At 54.3% G+C, this 23,055-nt stretch overlaps 7 protein-coding genes across 7 annotated transcripts; 3 read left to right on the top strand and 4 right to left on the bottom strand.

Moving 5' to 3' along the window:
* Nucleotides 1–1,384: 1,384 nt before the first annotated feature.
* PG997_000596 (uncharacterized protein) lies at nucleotides 1,385–1,597 on the bottom strand (the record flags this gene model as incomplete). Its single annotated transcript, XM_066804911.1, has 1 exon — nucleotides 1,385–1,597. The coding sequence occupies one exon, from the start codon at nucleotides 1,595–1,597 to the stop codon at nucleotides 1,385–1,387; it is 213 nt and encodes a 70-aa protein (XP_066674684.1).
* A 1,636-nt stretch (nucleotides 1,598–3,233) lies between these two features.
* Nucleotides 3,234–3,557, top strand: PG997_000595 (uncharacterized protein; the record flags this gene model as incomplete). Its single annotated transcript, XM_066804910.1, has 1 exon — nucleotides 3,234–3,557. One exon carries the CDS (start codon nucleotides 3,234–3,236, stop codon nucleotides 3,555–3,557), a length of 324 nt encoding a protein of 107 aa, XP_066674683.1.
* A 1,156-nt stretch (nucleotides 3,558–4,713) lies between these two features.
* On the bottom strand, nucleotides 4,714–7,039 carry PG997_000594 (uncharacterized protein; the record flags this gene model as incomplete). The annotated part of the gene is made up of 2 exons (XM_066804909.1): nucleotides 4,714–5,949; nucleotides 6,005–7,039. The coding sequence occupies 2 exons, from the start codon at nucleotides 7,037–7,039 to the stop codon at nucleotides 4,714–4,716; spliced, it is 2,271 nt and encodes a 756-aa protein (XP_066674682.1).
* Nucleotides 7,040–10,519: 3,480 nt separating this feature from the next.
* Nucleotides 10,520–11,337, top strand: PG997_000593 (PTH2 family peptidyl-tRNA hydrolase; the record flags this gene model as incomplete). Its single annotated transcript, XM_066804908.1, has 2 exons — nucleotides 10,520–10,955; nucleotides 11,021–11,337. The coding sequence occupies 2 exons, from the start codon at nucleotides 10,520–10,522 to the stop codon at nucleotides 11,335–11,337; spliced, it is 753 nt and encodes a 250-aa protein (XP_066674681.1).
* A 762-nt stretch (nucleotides 11,338–12,099) lies between these two features.
* PG997_000592 (uncharacterized protein) lies at nucleotides 12,100–14,623 on the bottom strand (the record flags this gene model as incomplete). The annotated part of the gene is made up of 4 exons (XM_066804907.1): nucleotides 12,100–12,894; nucleotides 12,935–13,258; nucleotides 13,366–14,195; nucleotides 14,263–14,623. The coding sequence occupies 4 exons, from the start codon at nucleotides 14,621–14,623 to the stop codon at nucleotides 12,100–12,102; spliced, it is 2,310 nt and encodes a 769-aa protein (XP_066674680.1).
* Nucleotides 14,624–17,085: 2,462 nt separating this feature from the next.
* Nucleotides 17,086–18,654, top strand: PG997_000591 (uncharacterized protein; the record flags this gene model as incomplete). The annotated part of the gene is made up of 4 exons (XM_066804906.1): nucleotides 17,086–17,094; nucleotides 17,166–17,392; nucleotides 17,465–18,142; nucleotides 18,174–18,654. 4 exons carry the CDS (start codon nucleotides 17,086–17,088, stop codon nucleotides 18,652–18,654), a joined length of 1,395 nt encoding a protein of 464 aa, XP_066674679.1.
* A 450-nt stretch (nucleotides 18,655–19,104) lies between these two features.
* On the bottom strand, nucleotides 19,105–20,192 carry PG997_000590 (glyceraldehyde 3-phosphate dehydrogenase; the record flags this gene model as incomplete). Its single annotated transcript, XM_066804905.1, has 2 exons — nucleotides 19,105–19,320; nucleotides 19,382–20,192. The coding sequence occupies 2 exons, from the start codon at nucleotides 20,190–20,192 to the stop codon at nucleotides 19,118–19,120; spliced, it is 1,014 nt and encodes a 337-aa protein (XP_066674678.1). The 3' UTR covers nucleotides 19,105–19,117.
* Nucleotides 20,193–23,055: the final 2,863 nt, after the last annotated feature.

Below are 23,055 nucleotides of genomic sequence, written 5' to 3'. Positions count from 1 at the left end.
GGAATATTGGCCGACATTCTCGTGTTGGAAGTCATCTTGATTTCGCAGATAGGAATTGATATGACCACAATGTCGGGTCAAGGGGCAAATTAGTATGAGGCTGGGCGAAGGCTCTATGAAGAGGACAAGCAAGTAAAACGGTCTACCAATCTACGTTCGATTGGAGCAACTGAAGGGCTCAACGAAAGTCGGAATTTGGCGCAGAGATCAAGGAAAGGCTGCCCCTTGGAGAAAAGAGGAGAACGATGAGAGTTTGCGGAGTCCTGGACTTGGGGGGGATGGGGAGGTAATAAGCTATGTGCGGGTGTGTGACCACTGGGCGCTTTCGCTCATTGGGTTGTATGTGCCCAGCTACCACAAGAGTTTCTAAATATGCTAATCGATGGGCAACGTGGCTGGGGCCAGATTCGCGAAGTTCATCTGGTATGCAGGGCAAAGTGCAAGAGACAGGGATCATTAGTACTGGCATCTCTCGGAAAGGATGCTGCAAAAATAGAACATGTACCTTATCGACGGCCGATCGTACTGATCCTATCGAAAGGGGCGTGCCGTGGCGATTTGCCTCTTTGACAAGTGGAATTAGGTCCTAGAGAGTACTTGCTGATATGGTGCAGGACAAAGACGAATGATCCCTGAATATTGTATTTTTCAGCTCATGTGGTTGCAGGATAAGCATACAGATGCTGGCATCCTTCTCAGCTACGCACTAATTCTACCAGGCCTGCCCACGCAGCCTCGTCTGACCTTGGCCGAAAACGATGGTAGAATAGTGATACAGGCGGGTCGACAAAGAGACCCAATCGAACACCACTATCTCAGCTGAGCCAGGCTTGTGATCAACCTGCGATTGGTCGCATATGACATCGATGTTTTCCATCAACGGGACAAAAGATATCAGGCGGCTGAAAGGCTTTTGATCCACCGATGACCCAGATCTTGTGAAACCTCGTATGCTTCAACACAAGTATGGCATAATGTCTTGTGTATACCGATTGCAACATATAATCTTGCCTGGCGACCACTCAATGAGGTCCTTCTCCTGCTGTTCAAAGGCTTCCCCGATCCCGGCGTGGTGGTTGAATGCGTGTATGTCGTGATTGTTCTCGGTCGAAGCCCCCTCTGAACTTATATCCATCACGTCGCTTCCCTCTTCGTTCCGGGAGCCCGCTGGACTTGCACGCCTAATTTTCAGCTCCCCTTCTTTGCCACGGCAGAGTTCGGGGTAGGCTGTCTCTCGCAAGCCGTAGATGCCAAGCCACCAATTGTTTGCCGCTGCGGTCCTGAGATCCGCCACGGTGCGCACGCCACGCTCCAAAGCGTCCAACGCTCTCTGAGCCGACTCAAAAGTGGCGATGAGAGCTTCGTATTCTTCATTGGCGTGGTCTTAGTCGACCAACATGATGAGCTCGCGGTCCGCCGCCAATATGTCCAACACGCCGAAGAAGCGCGCGCCACCGACATGGTTCCGTGCGGCGTCGTGGATGCTCCTTGCCTGGAACGGCGTGATTGTGGCCGGGTTCAGCGGAGGGATATGGGGGGTGTCGGGTACCTCGCTCGTGCCGTCGGCGCGCTTCCTGACGATGACGAGTGCGCGCATGTAGTTTGTGTCAAACGTCCTGCCGCCGGTGAAGGCTTGGACCAACAGTTTATTCAGCTGCTGTTCATGATGGAAAATGGTATCTCTTGTCAGCGGGTGGTGTGCTTGAAGTGGGTTAGAAAGAAGGCTTGCTGTAATGCGGCTTACCACAACGGAGATTGGAAAGATGCAAACGATGGGGAACCGTCTTTTGGCCCTCGAGGCCGTCTGGTTTGATGCCATCTTCGCTCAAAGTCGAGAAGAAGGTGATGAAGAGATGAGGCAGAAGATGCTCCCCGCCTTGGGTATTCTGTTGGTGAAGAGAAGAAGGGCAAGTGCTGCCCGTCGCTCTTTCCATGATTATCCTACCAATTTGCTGGGTAGTCAATCAAGGTGTAAAAAGTATCCCCTTGATGGCGACAACGCTGCCCCCGCCATATCGTGTCGTCCTGTGATTACCTAGGGAATAACCAGTGCCGTGGTATAATGTTTGTATTAGTGGTATAATATTATACCAAGGGCAGCGTTGTCGTCATTGAGGGGTCTATTTCAATATTGTTTTCCGAGTACTTGCTCAATACTCGGAGCTTCGCGCTCTCCCGAGAGAGTCTCTGCTAATTCGTGAACTCCAACAACGTGACCACGTCGACAGTGGCATGCGTATCGAGACAGTCCTTTTTGAACCGCACATAGACCCTCATGGCGGTGCCCCGGTCCGCGGACCTATGGGTGTAGAAAACCAACACAACTGTACCCTGACAAAGATCTCTACTGGAACCCCCGACCTGTTGAGTATTCGGGGTTAGGTGCAGTCATCAATGAACAATTACAGTCTTTATTTCTCTTTTCTGGTGTAATAGGAAGGATCGACAGTGTAATTACCATAGTCGGGTCGCAATCACGTCTCCCCCACTATTATGCTGTCCTTGGAACCCGCTGATCCGCGACCTCTACTTTAACCACCAAATTGTCGGGAACAACGAGGAACGTCTTTTCTTTAAGCACTGGCTCGGGCCGATTCTATTCAGCTGGGTTCCGAGATTTGGCGCGGCCATCCTGAAATGGGCAAATTCACGATACCATCTGTCTAGTTGACCGCGACGCCGAGGCCAACGAACATCGTGTGTTTGACCCCTATACGGCCAATCGTTGAAACCGCCTCCTGGAATCCGTTGCTGCCAAGCACCTACACACGTCCGGCAGGATTCGTCCCGCTCCGTTTCTGTCTGGACTAAACTCGCCAAATGGCTACCTTGCCCCATAGAAACCGACGAACTGATCGGCAGCCGGATGGAGCCAGGTCGCGTTTACGGGGGCTCTTTGTGGGGACGCGGAACGCACCCGCCACGCCGCCAGGGGATTTTGCACGCTAAAGCACGAAACGGATGCGAACCATCCGCATATCCTCCCCCTTAACCCCAGGCGATGGGCTTCGAATAGGGCCTATAAATGCTTTGCAGGAATCCGAGAGACGCTTGTTGAATTTGACTCCTTATCCGCCGCCTATCGCCAATCATCTCACTGCCAGCCTATTGAGTCCGCCGCGACAACTGAACGCCAACATATGTCAGTAAACCCCTTCGAGCAATAACCATCTTGATACTGACCAAGTCCCAGTACTCAATCTACTTGGGCACATCCCAAACCACCAACCAAAATGCCCGCCGTAGCCTTCGCCGCCTACCCCAAGGGCGCTAACATGAACCTGGACTACTACAAGACCAAGCACGTGCCCTGGGTCTTTGGCCTGTGGCAGCCGTACGCCAAGGCCTACCGCCTGCTGACGGGCGACGGCGGCGCCTGCCCCTACGAGGTCATCATCGAGGTCGACCTCGAGCACCGCGACGACCTCGACAAGGCCAACGCCGCGCTCAGCCCCGAGCAGGCCAAGGCCATCGAGGACGACCTGGCCAACTACAGCGAGAAGCCGCCCGTCTTCTGGGTCCTGGACGTGCAGAAGCGCAGCTCCGATTCGGCTTGAGCGAGGGGAAGCGAAAAGCGCCTGGTAACGGGGCGGGACGGGAAGAGCGGGGTATGATGGGGGAAGCTGAGCGATTGATACCCATGGTCGGAGGAAGGAATTCGCTTGTATGCGGTGGTCGGCTATCAATGGTTACCCAATATGATATTTGAATTCGAGCGATTGCCAATTAACACGCCCTCCTTGTCAACATTCATCAGCCCTGACAAATATTGACGTTTTGTACCACCAGATGCCGGGAGAGGGGGACCCATTCGTTCAGTGTGCTAGTCCGACGAAACAAGTCGATTCGGCTTTCCTTCATCCAGAGGCACGGTGATAAATTGCCACTGTTGCAATATCGTATCGATCTAGGCACGGTATGCCAAAGACTGCGTTTTGTGAAGACATCCAGTGTACGTACGGCATCCCCACCCCGCTTTCCCTGAAGCACATACAGGCACAGCAGGTATCAAGATCACCAACTCCGAGAAATCACATTCAATTCAATCACGAAGACGCATCTGCTAGAAGCAATGTTTGCAATGTAATGTCATTTGCTCGGCCAAGCCGTGGGGATATCATCAAAGCGCAAGTAGGCTCGCTCGTCTTCTTCTCGGCTGCCAATCATCGCCGCCACTGCTCCCTCCCTATCGCTTGAGTTTGTCTGTCGTCTTGTCCTTTCGCCTGACTCCCTTGCTTCCCGCCACCGCCCATATAATGATGGCCTATGTTGCTGTTGTCGTTGTCGCTGGTATGATGACGATGCTGACGGCGCCGAACCCTGTATTTTGGACATACATACATACATACTCGTTCGCTGAAGTAGGTGCCCCCTTTTCCTCTGTGGGCCATTCGGCCGAGAGACATTGCGACTTCCTTCACCATGTAAATCGGGGAAATGTACAGTAATACACCTTCGCGCCTTCTCTCTTTCCGCTTGATTATAAAAACTTGAAACATTCGCTGAAAGTCAACTGTACAATGGGGTTTGGCCGGTATGGCCCAGAACCGGTTGCTGCGTAGAGCCCGCGTCGTAGCAAAGTTGGCGATACTCTTGCATGGGACGTCGTCGCAATCGTACTATACATTACACGTACAAGGAGATTTGGTGGCCGAGGTAGGCGTAATCGACAAGCGCGCCGGGTGATTCGAATAAAGTCTTGGCCATTTATCCTCAACCTCGGGCGCCATTAGTCATCGAGTTTGCGACTTCGACCAGCTCGCGCACCGGCGTGAACCCGTCCCTCACCCGGATCGCCCTCCGCAGGACCTTGAGAACCACGGGCGCTGCTTCGTCCGGGCTAGACCAGGGCCCCAGGCGATCGATGAGTCTGGCGACCTCACCGCCGCCGTAACCATCTGGATCGTCCAACTTTTTCCTGGCTTGCTCCGCCATCTTCCACGTCGTTTCCTGGTCCTTCACGTTTTGCGACATGTCGCGCGCAATGTTGCTATCCAGGGGAAGCGAGTTGATTGCCCGACCAGTCCAGACTTGGCATATACTGAAGAGGCGGAGCAACAGAGCATGTACCTCCCCCGAGCTCTGACATTCGTGTCTATACAATCTGAGCAGAGGGAAGATGCTCTTCCAGTGTGAGGGATCACGTGCTTTTCGCTCCGCATCGCGAGATTCGTCGAGAGCCTGGAAGCCGACCATGTAAGAAAGCACAATCTGGATGGCCATGGCCATGCCGTGCAGGCGTTCGTCGTGTGACATCTGCGGCGGCGCATTTCCCCCGGGCGGTGGCTTCAGTGACTTTTCCCTCGCATGCTTGAGGCGCGTGCCTAAGCCTTGGTAGTCTGCGCATCTTTTCTTCAACCGACCGACCTTCTCTAGGTCCGCGGGTGTATACCGGCGATCCGACGATGTGGGAGGCGCTGGTGTGGTGCTAACTGCCCCAGGCGTGCCAGCCTGGGAGCTGCTCGACGCCACACGTTGCATGGTAACGCTTTGCTTAGAAGGCGTTGCCGGCTGTGCAATGTCCGACGTTCTGGGTCGTTTTGTCGCAGCCGGCGGCTCGTTGATATCAGGACCCATGCGCGGCCGTTTCCTAGCGGTCGTCGCCGGCTCAACACTGACAGATCGATCGCGGCCTGCATGTTCTTCCTTCTTGATGCCCTCCGACATATCCCGCTTCGCAGTGTCCGCCTTCTTAGGCGGCAATGCCAAGAGGCGTGATATCGTCTTGGCAAGTCTCTTTGGATACTTCATCTTGACGACCAACTTTGTGTCCTCTTCCCTCTTCACTTCCTTCTTCTCCGTCTTCTCAGACCCCTTGCTTTCCACATGTATGGTATCTTCCCTATCCTTCTTGATCGACTTGGCGGGGCCTTTGCGTGCGGTGCTTTGCGAATCCGAGGTGTTGCTCTTCTGGCTCGACGTCGGCGTAGTCTTTTGCGACGCCTCAACCTTGGGTTTCAGGATGCCATCTTTCAGCCCCTTCTCGATCTCGTCTCGAATGTACTCGGGCAAGGGCGAAAGGAGCGGCGGAATCTTGGACTTTGTCTTTTTTAGGCGACGGGTCCGGGTCTTCGCGTGGCTTCTTGGAAGCTTTCGAGTCTGCTGGCTTCTTAGCAGCCGGTCGCGTGATCTCGTAATCGTCCGCCGAGAAGCCGAGTGGAGAGAGCAGCGAAGGCACAAAGGGCTTCTCCTTTTTCGGTGTGCCATGACTGCTGTTCATCGACTTCTGGGACCCGTTGACCTGACTGCTCGGTCGCGGAGACGCACTGTCTTTCGCCGAGTTGCTCAGAGCCGACCGACCGTTAACCAGCGCCGAACCCTTCAAATCTTTGGACGCTTTCTTCGCATGAGAAGCTGGCCGGTCGTTGATCTGAGGTGTCGTAGACTTGGAATGAAGTGAGGAGGCCTTCCCATTAGGCATTGGGCTTTCCAACTTTGCGCGCTTAGCAGCTCTGTCGTTGTCAAGCGTATCTGACGGCCGCTTCTTCTTCTCGGGCGAAGGACTCCTAGCCCGTTTTATGTCTGGCTTCGGCGGAAGACTGGGGTGAGCCTTCCTCGGTTCGGGATCGCGACCCATCTCTCTTGCGACAGAGGGCGGCTCGAGGTGTTTCTTGTGGCCGGGTGCTGGCTCGGTCGCCGACTTATTTGCCGTGGCCGAGTTGGACTGCGAGGTAGCGGATTTCTTAGGGGCGTCGCCCTCCGCGGAAGCTGGTTGGTTTTTCCTATTCTTGTAATCCTTCAGCGACAACTTGGTGACGGGCTTGTTGGGGTCCGTCCGAGGTGTTTGGGCGGCAAGCGCATTCTTGTATTCAATTTCTGGCTCCTTGATGATATCGTACTCTGCTCTGGTGAAGAGGACGCCGCGGTCGACGTCGTGCAGATAGGTCATGTACTGGAGTTGGGTGATGATGTCTTCTTCCGGACGGGAATTATTCGCCGGGAGCGCGTATTGGGCGGTGGCCGAGATGGAGAGATGGTGTGGGTGACCAGGCAGATAGGCGTTGATTAAGGTCCCTATCGATTTCGCTGTCCCCTCCATGGTTCTTTTCCCTTTGTTCTCATGCAACCTTGGCGTGTTGCGCGCACAGCCGCAAGACGATCATGAAAGGAATAGTTTCTTTGTCCCGGTTTGAACGTAGACATGCGAGATCCGACCGGGGTCTGGAGACTGGGCTGCTTCAACTACCTGTTGTCATGATTAGTTTCGCTGAACATGGTTTTGCGGGCAAGATGGATATTCAAATGCGGAAGCTTGAATCCAATGGCGCGACATTTGCGGGTTCTGGGATCAAGCAGGGGCAACAACAATAGCTTTCTGGGGAGCACGAAAGCTCGGGGAATTAAGCCCGGCAAACCATTTGGACAAGACAACGCGGCAATTGCGATACAAAGAAAGCTAGACTAACCGGCTGGGTATAGGATGATGTTTGTGCTTGGTGCCGCAGCGATGCACGCCCGATGCGTAATGGACAAGCAACTCTGTCGTCGTCGCCCTGGATATATTTCGTGTTGAAGAAGCGCGCAGTGCGGCGGCGACGTTCATGTGTCTCGGATCTCTACCAATGTAGCAATTACTGTCCAACCTCCAATGAGCCTTTGCGACAGGTCGCCCAGCGCATCTCCCACCAGAAAAGGGACCGCGTCAGTAGCGTCGGGAGATTCGTCGTCACGTATCGCGCGAGACCGATGGGCTAGATCCACAGCAGCATGCGACGCGAAGGACCCGCGGTAGTCGAGGGTGGCGTGCCAATTGCGATTCTTGGGGGAGGGTCGTTGGTGGCCAGCGTGGTATCGCGGTATGGCTATCGGTAACGTAATGATCGTGTTGGTTTGCTGCTGGGAAGGAGTAGGCTACTGTAGGTAAGTACGGTTCGCTTGGGGGTGGAATGGAGATAATCAGAAAGCGGGAGGAATCTACGGTAAGGATGTTTGGGACTGGAACTGGGAGCGGTCCCCGAATTGCAAGGATGCTGGATGCGCTACTACAAGGAACCTGCGATGCCGTAGGGCGCCGACAAGTGATACAGCTAGAAAATGGACGATACGGAGCGCCAAAAAAAGAAATAAATGGAGAACAACACATCAGAATGTGCCCCAGAAGGTGTCGTGTCTCTAGCAGCCGCCTCCTAAAGTTGGTATACCAAGTAGGTATGTGTGTGTGTATGCACGCAACAACTACAAAAGAAAAGAGGAAGAAGAAAAAAAAAAATACCTGAGGTCACAATGGTCTGCCCAAACAAGCTGACCGAGCTGAACTGGGCGAAAGGTGAGGAGAGAGATCGATGGCAGCGGCGAAGGCGGCAGACAGAGCAGACAGGTCACAGAGCCCAGCAGAGCAGCAGAGGATGGATTGCGGGATGGGGGAGACAGGACAGGACAGGACAAGGCGCTGCTGCTGCGGGTGGTGGTAACACTGGGAGGGCAGATAGGCGGGCGGGCAAGCCAAAATGTGGGTGCGGGCGGACGGCAAGCAGGCGGGCGGGCATGGGAAGGGAATAACAATGCTCTTCTCTTCCCCTTCCCTCTCCCTGCCCTTCTGATTGGCCTGGGGTTCCTGGCTTTGCCCTTTTGAGGTCTCTCTAGAAGCCATAAGACCCCGTAACAGATGACGGGTCGCGTCCAAGTTAGGGGTGCAACAGTCGCAATCATCCATCCAGAGCCATTGACGGCTTGCTTTTCGTAGCTTGGTAGTCAATATAGTCACAACGCTCATCGTCTTCCCTCACTTACCCGTTCTACCCCCGATGTCAAGGCGGTGGTTCATCATGTCGCCAGCAGAGACATGGACAAGACCCCGGGCTAACTACATCCAGGCCGAAGCTATACAGTCCGATATCTCACGAACCCTCGCATAATACAATTTAGACTGATATCCGTTCAATTACCATAAACCTTAGATGAACGAGATAAACATGCATCATGACCGTTGTTGCGTGTCATGGCCATTGGTGACACAGTAGTCTCGTCGACGTCCCTTCCACGGGCCAGCCAGCATTGAGGTACTGTACTGTACTGTACTGTACTGTCGGTGATCAGAGTTTCGGCAAACTGCACCTGGCAAGAACCCCACGTAACACACCCGCCTGCAGACCAGCCGGTGGTGCGTGGTGTCCAGGTTTGTATACCGAGATTGATCAAAGGACGTACATGATCTGTAGTCTCTGTCTTACTTAACGGTGTATATGTTTCTCTCACGATATAGCTGCATTGCGCATCGCCATACCGGGCTTATAGAACTTACACTACTATACCTACGACTGCCGATTCTCCGGCATTTCGGAGACGAACATTCAAGCCAAGCAGGTTTGCAGGAGGAGAGCATTGATCCAAATAGGGGATGATGGACGGGTATCTCGTCAAAACGCCCGCCAACCCAGCCTATCACGCCAGCCATTAAGCTTTCAGCCAAGGAACAGCGTCAGACACGCCACGAAAACAAGAGGATGCCGTCCCGTTTTCTCTGATTTTCATCAATTGGAACATGCTCATATCGGCGAGTCCTGCTTGCTCACTCTTATTCGGCAGTCGTTCTCTCCCTCCAACTCCCAGCGTAGCATAGCGTACAATGGCGGCTTACTAGCTCAATCACACACCAGCCCCGGAGCCACGTTCTGCGACCAATTGGAGTCGCAAACCCGAGCATTTGGGATTGAGGTGTGTATCTGCCTATTCCCAGTGGTTGCTCAACAGCGTAACATGTAAAACCTGGCTGGGAATTGTTTGCATTGCAGCAAACATAAAGAGTTCTATGTATCTATTCACTCTTCAGCGTCAAGGTCCGCCGACCAGTGCATGTTGGAAAATGCAATACGGGAATAAAGAGAGAGATTGAGATTGATTGGAAGGCAGATGCACTAGATCAAACGGCAGATTTATCAGATGTGCATCTGAGGAAGTATCGGATTGCTGGGAGGGAAACGAGTAACTGAGCTCCGAGCCCCAGCTAGCAGCGGTAGCTGTATTAAGCCTCGGATCTTTTGCGATGACACCAGACCAGGTGAGCCCAGGCTGGGATGTCGCGGATTTCGCATGCTTCGATCGCGATCTGGGGGAGGGAGGGAGAGGCGCTGCTAGAGATACTGCAGGCCCGTGTGGGTACGACGACCCCTGAAACGATACCAGCCAGTGTCAGCCAGTCAGCCAGAAGCAGACCTGTAGGCCGGCGCAAGGCTGCGCGTGGGGCACCACTTTCAGGGCACTGCAGAAACGGAAACGGCAGTTCGTCCCTTGTCTCAACTCCAGCAAGGAAGGGGAGCTGGTGAAATTCTGAAGCTGTCCATAAAATTTCCCGGGATAAGCTCCTTCAGTTCAGCCTCATTGACGTCGATCGTCTCATACCTTAACTTTTTGCTCACAACGCATTGCTTAGCTGCGAGAACCACTAAATCTCCCCCGCGAACTGCCAAACCACCTACCAAGATATTATCGAACCTTTTTCGCTGCCTCCCCGCCCCCACACCCAACCAACCGATCAAACGCACGATCAAATCCAATAACCACCCGCCACCACAAAAAAAATATGTCGACCCATAACACCGGCACCCAGTCGGGCCCCGTGGGCATCATCCTGACGACGAGCATCGTCGCCTTCATCTCGGGCTTCGCCCTCGGCGTCTTCACCATCCGGGGCTACCTCGTCAGCCCGAGCCTGTCGGCCGAGCGCCGCGCCAACTACGAGGACCCCATCGAGTCCGAGGAGTCCGACATTGACGACGACACCCTGCTCGACCACGCGCCCAACTGGGGCAACAGCCTCGACGCCGACCGCCGCCAGGGCCTGCGCGTCACCAGCGCCGGCACCAAGAAGAAGGCCAAGAAGGCCGCGGCAAAGGAGGAGGAGAAGCTGGTCGATGTTAGTGAAGGCAGTGGCCCTGCGGCGGCCGCCGATATGCACAAGACGAACGAGGAGTGCAAGCTGGTGCTGGTCGTACGGACAGATCTCGGCATGACCAAGGGTATGTTGTTCTTTCCCCTTTCCTCTTCCAATCGCAAATACTGACATGAAACCCCCCACCCACAGGCAAAATCGCCGCCCAAGCCAGCCACGCCACCCTCGCCTGCTTCAAGTCCCTCTCCCGCTTCCCCGCCGGCTCTCCCCAAGCGCAGCTCCTCAAGAAATGGGAACGCGCCGGCCAGGCCAAGATCGCCGTCCAAGTGAAGTCGCAGCAGGAGCTCATGGACCTCAAGGCCCGCGCGCGCTCGCTTGGTCTGACCGCCGAAGTCATTGCCGACGCCGGCCGCACGCAGATCGAGGCCGGCAGCTTCACCGTCCTGGGCGTCGGCCCAGGCCCCAAGAGCGTCATCGACCAGGTCACCGGCGGCCTCAAGCTGTTATAGAGGGAAGCAGCGGAGAAGATAGGTCACGCATGACGACACACTGCGACGAAGGGAAAGCCGTACAGGCTTGGCTGGGTGTACTATATCATGACGGGCAAGAGGGAAAAGGTTTATGTGACGACGGATCATGATAGAACATAGATGGTTAGATGGCGTTTGGACCATGAAAAGTAGATACGCACTTGAAATATATTGAAGTCATAGGCATATAAACGCCCACTCTTGGTATGATACTCTCTATAAATGATCGACGGGCCATGTATACAATTTGACATTATATTCAATGTGCCTACATGAAAGCTGATTCGTATAGCAAATCATGGTGTGAAAAGCACTTTCGCAAAAATCGTGTTTGTTCATTAATCCATCCGCTTGTCAACTTGAGTCGTCCATGTGACCCAAGGAAATGCGTACAGTATCATACTACGTACAGCTACTCAACAAATAACAGAGAGAGCATTCGTCCCATGCGCGAAAGTAGAGATGTATGTACGCGTGGCGTAGCTCCCGTGTTTCCACCCCTATGCTTTCCACGCTATGGGTTTCCCCCTTCGCTTCGCTTCTCTCCCTGAAATCGATATAACACACTGGCCCATGTGGCCAAAAAGCAAAATCAAATGCAAACCTAGGGTATCATGCTCGACGCCTTATTACGCCTCGCTACGCCGCAAAATGTTGAGATCCTCGGGATCTCCAAACTGACAAATTCCATGCTATGGGTAAGGGCAAGTCGCAGGTGGTGGTGGTGGTAGTGTGTGGCCGCTAGTTCCCTCCAGGACGCAAGTCTCCAAAGAAACCGTTGTGGGCCAGAGCGGCGTTGGCCATGGCAGCGACGTTGTTGTTATCCATCCTCTGCCTCTTCGCCATACTCCCTGAAGACGAAGGCCTCCCCATGGGAGATCCAGGCCGCTTAGGCGGGGCTGGGACAACCCGGTCAATAAGGGATGCGACCTTTTCTTCCAGCTGCTTAAGCCTCTTGCCATTAACCTCGATCCGGGGCCCGAACATTGAGTAGTTCTGGTCGACCTGGCCGACCATCTGGTCCCAAAGCTGCTTAGTCCCTATGTGACTGATTTGCGAGTTGACCGTGGTCACCTCCAAGCTCAGGCGCTCGACCCGACCAATAAAGTCCATCATTTGACCACGGAAGTTATCCAGCTGAGTATTGCACGGCATCAGAATCTCTCTTTTCATCTGCTCGGCTAGCAGGGAGGAGAGCTCGCTCTTCATGACTTGAATGCGTGCGTCAAACTGCTCATCGGTGATCACAGCAGTCCGGTTCTCAGCAGCAGAGTGTGGAGTTTGCTGCGTAGCCGGACCCTGGTTGCTCTCGGACTCGAGCTTCTCAACCCTTGCGATCAGTTCATCCACCCGTTCGGCAAGAGACTCCGTCTGCCTGGTCATGGTATCCTGCACGAGGCTAATAAGCCTCTCGATGTTGGTCTTCATCGCAGCCCGCAGCTTGTTGATTTCTTCGGTCTTCTGACGGTTGCCCTCTTCTATCTCTTTGCGCATCTCCGCCCGCAAGTCATCATCGGGAACGGGGGGGTGTTGGTTCTTGGACAAGTCGACCGCCCTGTCCTTTGAGCTTGTCTACCTCGCGCCGCAAGTGTTCAATATCGTCCTCCTGTTTCGGGAGCTTGTGGACAGCCCCGCTTTCCTCCCATTCGTTCGCGACCGCTAGGAGTGCATCGAGATCCAAGCTGCGGAGTTGGCCTTCCAGCTTGCCCGCTTTGGTCTGCACCGCACCAAGATCGTTGCGCAACTGTTCGATAGCCGCCACCTCGCCGACCAACATTTTCAGCTTATCGTTGATGCCGACGAGGAAGGGGGACGGCTTTGCGGAGTTGAGCGCGCCAATCTTATCCTCGTGCTCCTTCGCCTGCCTCTTAAGGTCGGCGATGTCTTCGGAGACTTCGTCCTTCACGTCATCGAGGTTAGACGTGGACGCTTTAGTTGAGACGGCAGCACGAATGGTCGCGATTGCAGAATCGACTTCGGCCCCACGCCGTGTAGCCCCCGACTTACCTTGGACACATCTTCCATCAAGGTTGTGACCTCAGTCTGGACCTTGCTGCTGTCGTCTTGGAACTGATTTTGTCGAGCGTCCAAGGCTGCGTAACTCGAAAGCAACCCAGCAGCTGATGCACCGGCCTTTTGTTCGACGTCGGAAATCGTCTGCGTAACGGCGCCAAGACCGGATTGGAGCTCCTTCACGTCCACTTCCGTTTGATAAATTGGCATCTTGAGCTCTTCAATCTCGCCTTGTGCCTTCAAGAGATCCTTCTCCAAACCAGCGGTTCTTGTCGACAGAGTTTCCTCCATCTTCTTCTCCAGATCGGCAACCTTCGTATTCAACTTCTCTTCCATCTTCTTCTCGAGCGCGGCGACTCTCATATCGAACGCATCTTCCATCTTCTTCTCCAGAGTCGCCAACGCAGACGGGTCTAGAGATTGCTTGCTAGGCGCGTCCGGTGGCGGTTGCATAGTGGCGAAATAAATGGCCGTCGCGATGTTTTCGAGATAATCCGCCATAGGTTCGTCGAACGACCGGTAACGCGTGTTGATGTCGTCCCACTCCTTCTTGTCGCGCTCCTTAAGTCGTTGCTGGGCTTCGAAAAGAGATGAATGGTCGTTTCGATTATTGCCGAGGCTGTCCATGCTACGTTTCCGCTCGTCCATTTCCCTCTTCTTCTTATCTCGCTGCGCCGAGGCGATCGTGCGCTTTCGGATCTGCTCTTCCCATTCCCATAGCTGGTCGAGGATTGGCTGGAGTTTGGGGTTCTTGGCCTTCGGGGCGGTCTGCGCAGGACGTTGTGGACTTGGTGCGTACGCTGTTGCGCTGGGAGCTGTTTTGGCTGTTGCAATGTTAGATAGAGGAAATGCAAACCCTATTTTGTTGCTTCCCAGGCATCAAGGACTTACATGCTATCGATGATTTATACGAGGGCGGGCCGGTACCGCGGGTCGTACTCATTGGTGAGCTCTTTGCAGACGATGTAAGTATTCGCGGGCCCGTAGGAATATTTGTGTTCAATTGCAGGTCCTCTCTCGCCTTGGCCCGGTCTCTCTCTCTGTCACGGTCATCTCGATAGTCGCGAGGGTCCGATTCCCGCCGACTCGAGCTCTTATCCCCGCTCCGGGAATTGTCACGGTCGCGATCTCGCTCACGGTCTAGGGGTCGGTAGGACTGGTAGTTCTCGCCGCCGCCGCCGCCGCCATATCCGCTGGACCGTCGTCGGTCGTCCGAGAAGCCCGTCTGCTTCGTCGAGTAGGAGGGCGCCATCATCTCACGGAGCTCGTGGGCCAGCTCGTGGCAATCACGCGGTTGCGGGTGTATTATTGCTATGTCTGGATGGTGCCACGGGTCGGAAAAGAGGTCGTGCAGAATGGCGAATGAAACACGCGACACGCTGTAGTGACTGACTTAGAAGGACCAGAGTTCAGACAGCAGACCTAATCTGCCAAAGTCTCTCTCACTCTCTATCAGCCAGCAACTGCAGATGGCCCTAGCTGCATTGCAGCAGACACACATATGCAGGACACAATTTTGCTGGTTCAGGTTGTGGATAAACACGGGTTGAGATGTCGTAGCGCCAAGACAGAGGCGGGTTGCGAAATGGTAAAAGTGTAGGGGCCTTCCTTCTGGATTTGTGGGTGGTTTGTGACTAGCCCCGTCTTCTGTCCGGCACTTTAAAAAGAGATGCGGCTCGGGGACTAGGTGACCCGGACTTCTGGCGGCTCGGCGGCTCGTCGACTAGCTACAAACGGTCCGAAGGTGTAATGGCAGTTCGGCGATGGCTACAACCTACGAAAACGAGAAGTATTAGGAACTTGCTTCATTGGGTTCAGTGGCTGCGCCCAACAGTGTGAAGGAGTGAGTGGCGGCGATGTCAACAGAGAAGCCGAACTACCTACTTACCCAACACAGCTGAAAATCGTCGAAATACTGTTGGGGGAGGAAGTTGCACCTGCTGGCTTTGATAGCGAAGTAAGATTGAAATCTGCGACGCAGGACTGTGGCCACATATACAGAACCAGCTCGTTGGACAATTGAAGGGCATGTCAATTGAGTGTGTTTGTGTGAGTGTAAGTGACTGATGAGTATATGTGCGTGTGTTTGTGTACATATATTCGATGGCAGTGTAGTGTGCGAATGGGCGTGAATTAATTAATATGACTTGCACATTAGCTGCTATGGGGAAGCGACAGCAGAAAGAGTGGGCTATTGATGGAATCGACGAGTCGGGAGCAACCCATGGCATTGCATGGTGTTTTTTGACCAGGTTGTCGTTGATAGCACCAGGAAGTGCTTTTGCATCAAGGGGATGAAGTCGTCACAGATCCAGGAGATCCAGCTCCAGAAATCGGGCCCCAGGCAATAGCAGCAAGATACTGGAACAACCAGATCAGCCCACCTTCACACCGATAGTCAATAAATGGAACAACCGTCATAGAATCCAGTTATTGCGTTGCTATGGTTTATGCGACTGCCTACACGAGTATCTACGTATATACTTGGTTCCTTATTCATTCGAACATTGAATATATTTGATGGTGCGTGGGCGGCAGCGAGCATCTAAGACACATCTAAACCAGGGGGTCGTCGGGTAATTACCTACATATATGTACTCATGTAAAAGCAGCAACAGCTACCGAAACACCACCTCCTCACCCAAGTCCTAGTGTTTACTTCTGGTGAAAGCTGCAGATATGTTGGGTAAGCTAGCTCCTCCCATTTCGTGAATACGATATCCTTACAAGTACCAATATGGGTTGGTACGCGGATGCAAACACGTACAATACGATCAACTCAACTCAGCTCCTCCGGATATGCAAACACTACTAAAATGGACTTCGTAAACAAGCAACGGGAACCTGACATTGCATGACCCAGCATAGAATCTTCCTTGCCCTCTTCGTCTCTTTCATTCGAGGTCAAGAGGGAGAGTAAACACACATCAACATCAAACGAGGCGATGACATCCCGTGTCAATAGATGGCCGTGGAAGCTACCCCAGAGATCTCGTCTATCTCGTGTTTGTGGTTGCACCTGCAAACGGAGCTATGTTGACGGCAACTTGTTTGCTTACCAACTGAGGAGACAAAGTGCGGGCAACGACTTGACTGGCTGCGCTTTCGAATGTCCAGCTACGCCAAGAAATCCCCGAATGGCAGGAAGCACTGAGGTTGTACAAGAACCAGCAGTGGGAATGAGAAAAAGCAAAACTTCGATTAGACTTCTAATTTTCTGATTCGCTGGCTCCTCTCACCGCTGTTGTCGCATGGCGGCATTGTGACTTATCACTACCAAACGCGTCAATAAAGAAAGAAAATATGGACAAGCATAAGTCCCAAAACGGGAATAAATCCAGAGTCTCGCTGCTTGCTGGATGGTGGAGAAGTGTTCGATGTTGAGCGTCGGGGCGGTAGTTGGTACTTCTGAGTATGTACCTGAAGCTGTGGCTGGTTTCCGGCCAAAGCTCCAGCCTCAGATCGTGAGCGATAAGCGCCACAGGATCCAAGCTCCATCGCAAGACGCGTGCCAGTCGGCAGTCATGGCTGGAATTCCAGCATTGAATTTTGCCAGCCTCAGCTGTCCCAGAGCTCTCTAATACATACAAGCAAACCGCCCATTGAATTGACCAACACCAATCCAACCTTGTCGCAAAGCAAAACGGTTTCTTTCTCGACAGCCACCCCGACAATTCCCCAGAGAGTCTGTTGTTGACCCGATAATTCTTCAAAATGGCGGCTGTAGGTTATCATTGCGACTTCTAAACAAACATGTAGCTTCACTTACTGACAGCGCCTTTCTGGTTGCATAGCCCGTGATGACCGTCGGCGAGAGCAAAGAGCTGCGAGGCTTGAACCTCATCGCAGCGCACTCCCACATTCGAGGCTTGGGCGTTGACCCCGACACATTAGAACCGCGACAGTCGTCGCAAGGACTGGTGGGACAAGAGAAGGCCCGGAGAGCGGCGGCGGTGATTCTCGAGATGATCAAGGTCGGCAAGATTGCCGGCCGGGCTGTCCTGATCGCGGGTCCTCCGAGGTAAGTTACGGCATTTACCTACAACTCCCTAAAAGCACGCGCCCGAAACTAACACTCGGTTTCCTCTTGCAGCACAGGAAAGACCGCCATCGCGACGGGCATGGCGCAGTCCCTCGGCCCCGACGTCCCCTTCACCTCGCTCGCCTCGTCCGAAATCTTCTCCCTCGAGATGTCCAAGACCGAAGCCCTGACGCAGGCGTTCCGCAAATCGATCGGCGTGCGCATCAAGGAGGAGTCCGAAATCATGGAGGGCGAGGTGGTCGAGATCCAGATCGACCGGTCCGTGACGGGCGGCGCCAAGCAGGGAAAGCTGACCATCAAGACGACCGACATGGAGGCCGTCTACGACATGGGCGCCAAGATGATCGACGCCATGACCAAGGAGCGCGTCATGGCCGGCGACATTATCAGCATCGACAAGAGCAGCGGCAAGATCACCAAGCTCGGCCGCTCTTACGCCCGCTCGCGCGACTACGACGCCATGGGCGCCGACACCAAGTTCCTCCAGTGCCCCGACGGCGAGCTGCAGAAGCGCAAGGAGGTCGTCCACACCGTCACCCTGCACGAGATCGACGTCATCAACAGCCGGACCCAGGGCTTCCTGGCCCTCTTCAGCGGCGACACGGGCGAGATCCGCAGCGAGATCCGCGACCAGATCAACACCAAGGTGGCCGAGTGGAAGGAAGAAGGCAAGGCCGAGATAGTCCCCGGCGTGCTCTTCATCGACGAGGTGCACATGCTCGACATCGAGTGCTTCAGCTACGTCAACCGCGCCCTCGAGGACGACCTGGCCCCCCGTCGTCATCATGGCCTCGAACCGCGGCCACTCCAAGATCCGCGGCACCGACTACAAGAGCCCCCACGGCCTGCCCCTCGACTTCCTCGACCGCGTCGTCATCATCCAGACCCAGCCCTACTCGCCCGAAGACATCAACAAGATCCTCGCGATCCGCGCCGCCGAGGAAGAAGTCGAGGTCTCGCCCGACGCCCTGGCCCTGCTCACCAAGATCGGCCAGGAGGCCGGCCTGCGCTACGCCAGCAACCTCATCACGACCTCCCAGCTCGTCTGCGCCAAGCGGAAGGCCAAGCAGATCTCCATCGACGACGTGCAGCGCAGCTTCAAGCTCTTCTACGACCCGGCCCGGAGCGTCAGTTTCGTGACCGCGTCGGAGAAGAGGCTGATTGGCCAGGATGGAGCGGTGGATTTCGCGATTACAAATGGCGGTGGACAGGGAGGCGATGCCATGGAGATTACTAGCTAAATGTCTTGTTGTTTATATTGAAGAAAGGCGTTCCGTTGGCTTATTACACGAGAGTTGAAAGAAGAATGAGCTTGCTTATACCAGTGCAGTACGGCGTTCAGTGGGCTATTAAAATGGATAATGAGAAGAAGCTTTGCCAGAATCGGTCAGTCATAGAGTCTTGTATTATATTGAAGACGTTTCACATGTTTTGATTCGCAAGGTGAGGAAATATCATATTAGTCACAATGTGTTTTGTTCAACGAGGTCAAGAGGCGAGAAGCGACGATGCTTTAGAGATTTAATGGTATTCATTTCATTTTGTTCTATCTCCCAGGACGCGAGCGGCGTGGTTCTCCCAATCCTAATCCTTATTCATTCATATCATTACGGCGATTGGCCGCTTTTGTTTTCGTAATCACCCATTTCCAGGAGATCCTGCCCGTCTCATGCCCTCAGTCTATAGTTTTGGTGTTGCTCGAATTTAAGCGTTGCCGTCGACCTTGGCAATGTAGGCCAGGAGGTCGAGGACACGGCGGGAGTAACCCCACTCGTTGTCGTACCAAGAGACGAGCTTGACGAACTTGTCGTTCAGGGCGATACCTGCCTTGGCATCGAAGATGGAGGAGGCGTTGTGGCCGTTCATGTCGGTGGAGACAACATCGTCCTCGGTGTAAGCCAGGACGCCTGTGTAGATGAGTTAGCATCATGATTGTTTGGGATGTGGTAGATAGCAGTAGGAACTTACCCTTGAGGGGACCCTCGGCGGCGGCCTTGACGACGGCCTTGATCTCGTCGTAAGAAGCACCCTTCTCGAGACGGCAGGTCAAGTCGACAACGGAGACGTTGGGGGTAGGGACACGCATGGCCATACCGGTGAGCTTGCCGTTAAGCTCGGGAATGACCTTGCCGACAGCCTTGGCGGCACCGGTGCTGGAGGGGATGATGTTCTGGGCCGCAGTACGGCCACCACGCCAGTCCTTGGCGGAGGGACCATCGACGGTCTTCTGGGTGGCGGTGTAGGAGTGGATGGTGGTCATGAGACCCTCGACGATGCCGAACTTGTCGTTGATGACCTTGGCGAGGGGAGCCAGGCAGTTGGTGGTGCAGGAGGCGTTGGAGATGACGTCGGCCTTGCCGTCGTAGGACTTCTCGTTGACACCCATCACGTACATGGGGGCGTCGGCGGAGGGGGCGGAGATGACGACCTTCTTGGCGCCACCGGCCAAATGGGCCTTGGCCTTCTCGGTGGTGGTGAAGACACCGGTGGACTCGACGACGTAGGTAGCGCCAGTCTCGGACCAGGGGATGGAGGCGGGGTCACGCTCCGAGTAGAAGCGAACGGTCTTGCCGTTGACGACAAGGTCCTTGCCCTTGACCTCGACGGTGCCCTTGAAGGGGCCGTGGGTGGAGTCGTACTTCAGCATGTACTCCGCGTACTCGACGGCGATGAAGGGGTCGTTGACGGCGACGATCTCGACGTCGTTGAGCTCAACAGCATTGCGGAAGACAATGCGGCCGATACGACCGAAACCGTTGATACCAACCTTGACAACCATGTTGATGGATTTGGGTGGTGATGTGTTGGAAGTGGTAGTGGGATGTGGTTTGGTAGGAGAGATGAGGTTGTTTGGATGATGAGAGGGAAGAGTCAAGAGTCTGGTCGGATAGAGTGGGAGGAGGAGAGGGTTTATTAACTGTTTTCTGATAGCTTGCTCGACTGCCCTCGTCTGGGCTTCTGCGAGGGTCTGCAACAAGCCAAATCAAACTAAAGGAGGGGCAGTTCGGATTTTGGTGGGGGCAGTTGATGACTTCAGCAAGGCCGGGCAAAGGTTGGGAAGCTTGGGACACTTGGGAACAGACGGAAACCGCGAAAAAGGAGGGGCAGCCACTGCCACGGCCTAGCAAAGGGCAAATCGGAGGCGCCAACTCGGGGCTTCCTCCCTACCCTGGCAGGCTGGCACTGTATCAATTGCTAGCAGGTACATGGCCGTGACTTCACCCGTCGGTCTAAGCAGCAGCTCGAGGAGCTCTCGGATCTCTGCCCAGACTGCCAGAAACAGAAACAACTAGGGCCACTGGCCTAGCTGAGCTGTCCTCTCAGCTCTACCTGCAACTAAACGTCGGGATATCTGGGGCAAATCGATAAATTCGATGCAAATCAATGCGCCTACGAAAAAGAGGCATTATTGGTTTCGATTGATAGATGAATCCAGTACGGTCTCTGTTTGCGTCTATTCAAACAGCATGATTGTAGGCAGGTACTCCGGGCCAAGCTCTACTCAACCATTGGATATCAGAGTTTTGTCGCTCCCCTAATCTGTGTTTGTTGGCGGTCCTATCTCGCCTGGGCATTTCGCTCATGTCATGTCCTCTCCATCCATGTCAAACCCCCGCCCCCGCTCTCGCAGTTTGGTCTCTGCTCCCTCCCTAGTCTCCAAGCAGCTCTCACTAACACGAAGCTCTTGCGACAGTGCGCGTTGCAGAGCTCTGCCCAGCCGCGGGATATTGCATTGTAAAATTTTCTCCGTTGGCAAGGTAAGGAAAGGCAAGGTAGCTCTTGCTCTTGCTATCAGTGGTTGGCACAGCATTCGTTTCTCATACGAGTAAGGGAGAGTAAAAATAACTCATCACCCTATTAGGTGGAACGGAGCTTCCCACAGCAAACCACCGGCCGGGCCTTCTCTTTGATTCACACACCAAACAGGAGGGGACCATGATGGCAACGGCTACCAGACGTCAATAGCAACCAACCATCAAATCAATTTGATGCTTCATAATTGATCGGCTTCAAACCGCCCCTTGTACACGCCAAGTACCTTCCTGACAGCCGAGCCGTCAGCCTCGCTATTGGATGCTACGATAATGGTACGGCTGCAGCACCCGGAATCTCGGTACTGCTGGTACTATAGGCGGGCTGCGGGAGGCTCTCACGATATTGCCCGATCAAGTACATACATAGCCTGTCGGCCCAAGGGGCGCGCTGCAGATCTAGTTAGCCCGCGCGGGCGCCACTCTACTGTATAAAGAGGGCCGAGATCCATTCGCGCCTCGTCCTCGCCGCCGTGATGCGACTGTCAAGTGATTTCCTGGCGAATTGCCCATGCCAACGTGCGGCGCGCGTGGGCGAGCTCCGTCGCTGCCGGGCGTAATCAGGTCAGGTCAGGTCCCCGGCCTGTGGGCGGACATGATTATCGAACGTTTGTCACATAAATGACATCCACCGGCGCTGGGCCAGGCCAGGCGATAGCGGAGCCCACTGCCATCCACCTATTGGTAACAGCAATCGCCGTGGTCGCCTACCCGCTTACCTCGCCAACACTGCAAACGCTTGGCTGCTGCTGCTGCTGCTGCTGCCGGCGCCGCTTGGTAGGTGCTTTTGCTTGGAAGCTTCTGGTCTGGACCCTACGTACTGCATATCGCATATCGCATACCTGCCCGGACTGGTCCATCTTATCCATCTATTATCTAATGTAGCTTTTTGGACCAGCCACGAAACAGCGAATCCCGCGCGGGTCTTGGGCAACGTGCATGTGCCAAGCACGTTACGCTGTTTCCCAAATGTTTCGGCTCCCTTGCCCGCCAGCAGGTTGGCCTATTTCGGGCTCTGCTTTCACTAGGAAATAAACAAAACGAGTTTCTTCTGTCTGCGTGCTCAATTACTGAGTAAGCTGCCCGAGCTCGCTGGGTTAAACGAAACTCGACCTAGTTCAATTGCGGGCCGACTTGTCGATGTAAACGGGCCTATTCCTGCTGTTCGCCTGAGAAAAGTCCCAAGTCACATATGCCGGCTGATACGGCTGGGCAAACTCTCGCCACACGAGGACCAAACATCCTCTGTTACTGGCCGTGATTGTTGGGGACACATGCCATATGCGTGGACAAGTGCATCGCGAACTCGTAATACGGCTCGACGTTCGCTTATCCCATGTAACAGCGAGCTTGTTTTTGGCGTCGAATTTGGAAAACCCTGCGTCATGTAAGGCTGATCCTGCCCCTCAAGCAGTGAACCCCTCCCTGCGTCGGAGGGGTTTGCATGCGCCAAAGGATCTTCCAGGGTCTCGTTTCCATCCCCTACGCTCTGGAGTTGCAGTCCGTCAAAAAGGACACATGATGCCGCCCGCCGGTTTCCAATCACCTTTGGGCCTTCACGGACCTTTACGTGTCCATTAGCAGATCATAACTCCGCGCCCTTCCGGGTACGCCGGACTCTTCGATCCAACGGCACCTCCGTGGTCTGATTTGTGGGATTATTCAGCGAAAGAGTCAAATCAACGCAGTACGGCGCTGTCTATGCATACTGTCCAACAGCTTTGACAGCTACTCCCCATCTACCAGACTCGAGTTTCGAATTTGCTAACAACCATTCCGATTACTAGCGAAATGGTATGCCACAATTGCATTCGCGCCCTTGGTTCCGTT

The sequence above is a fragment of the Apiospora hydei genome (genome assembly GCF_038363865.1).
Source record: "Apiospora hydei strain CBS 114990 chromosome Unknown utg000002l_segment0_segment0, whole genome shotgun sequence".
Classification (NCBI taxonomy): Eukaryota; Fungi; Ascomycota; class Sordariomycetes; order Amphisphaeriales; family Apiosporaceae; genus Apiospora; species Apiospora hydei.
This window is presented reverse-complemented; position numbering and strand designations above follow the sequence as displayed.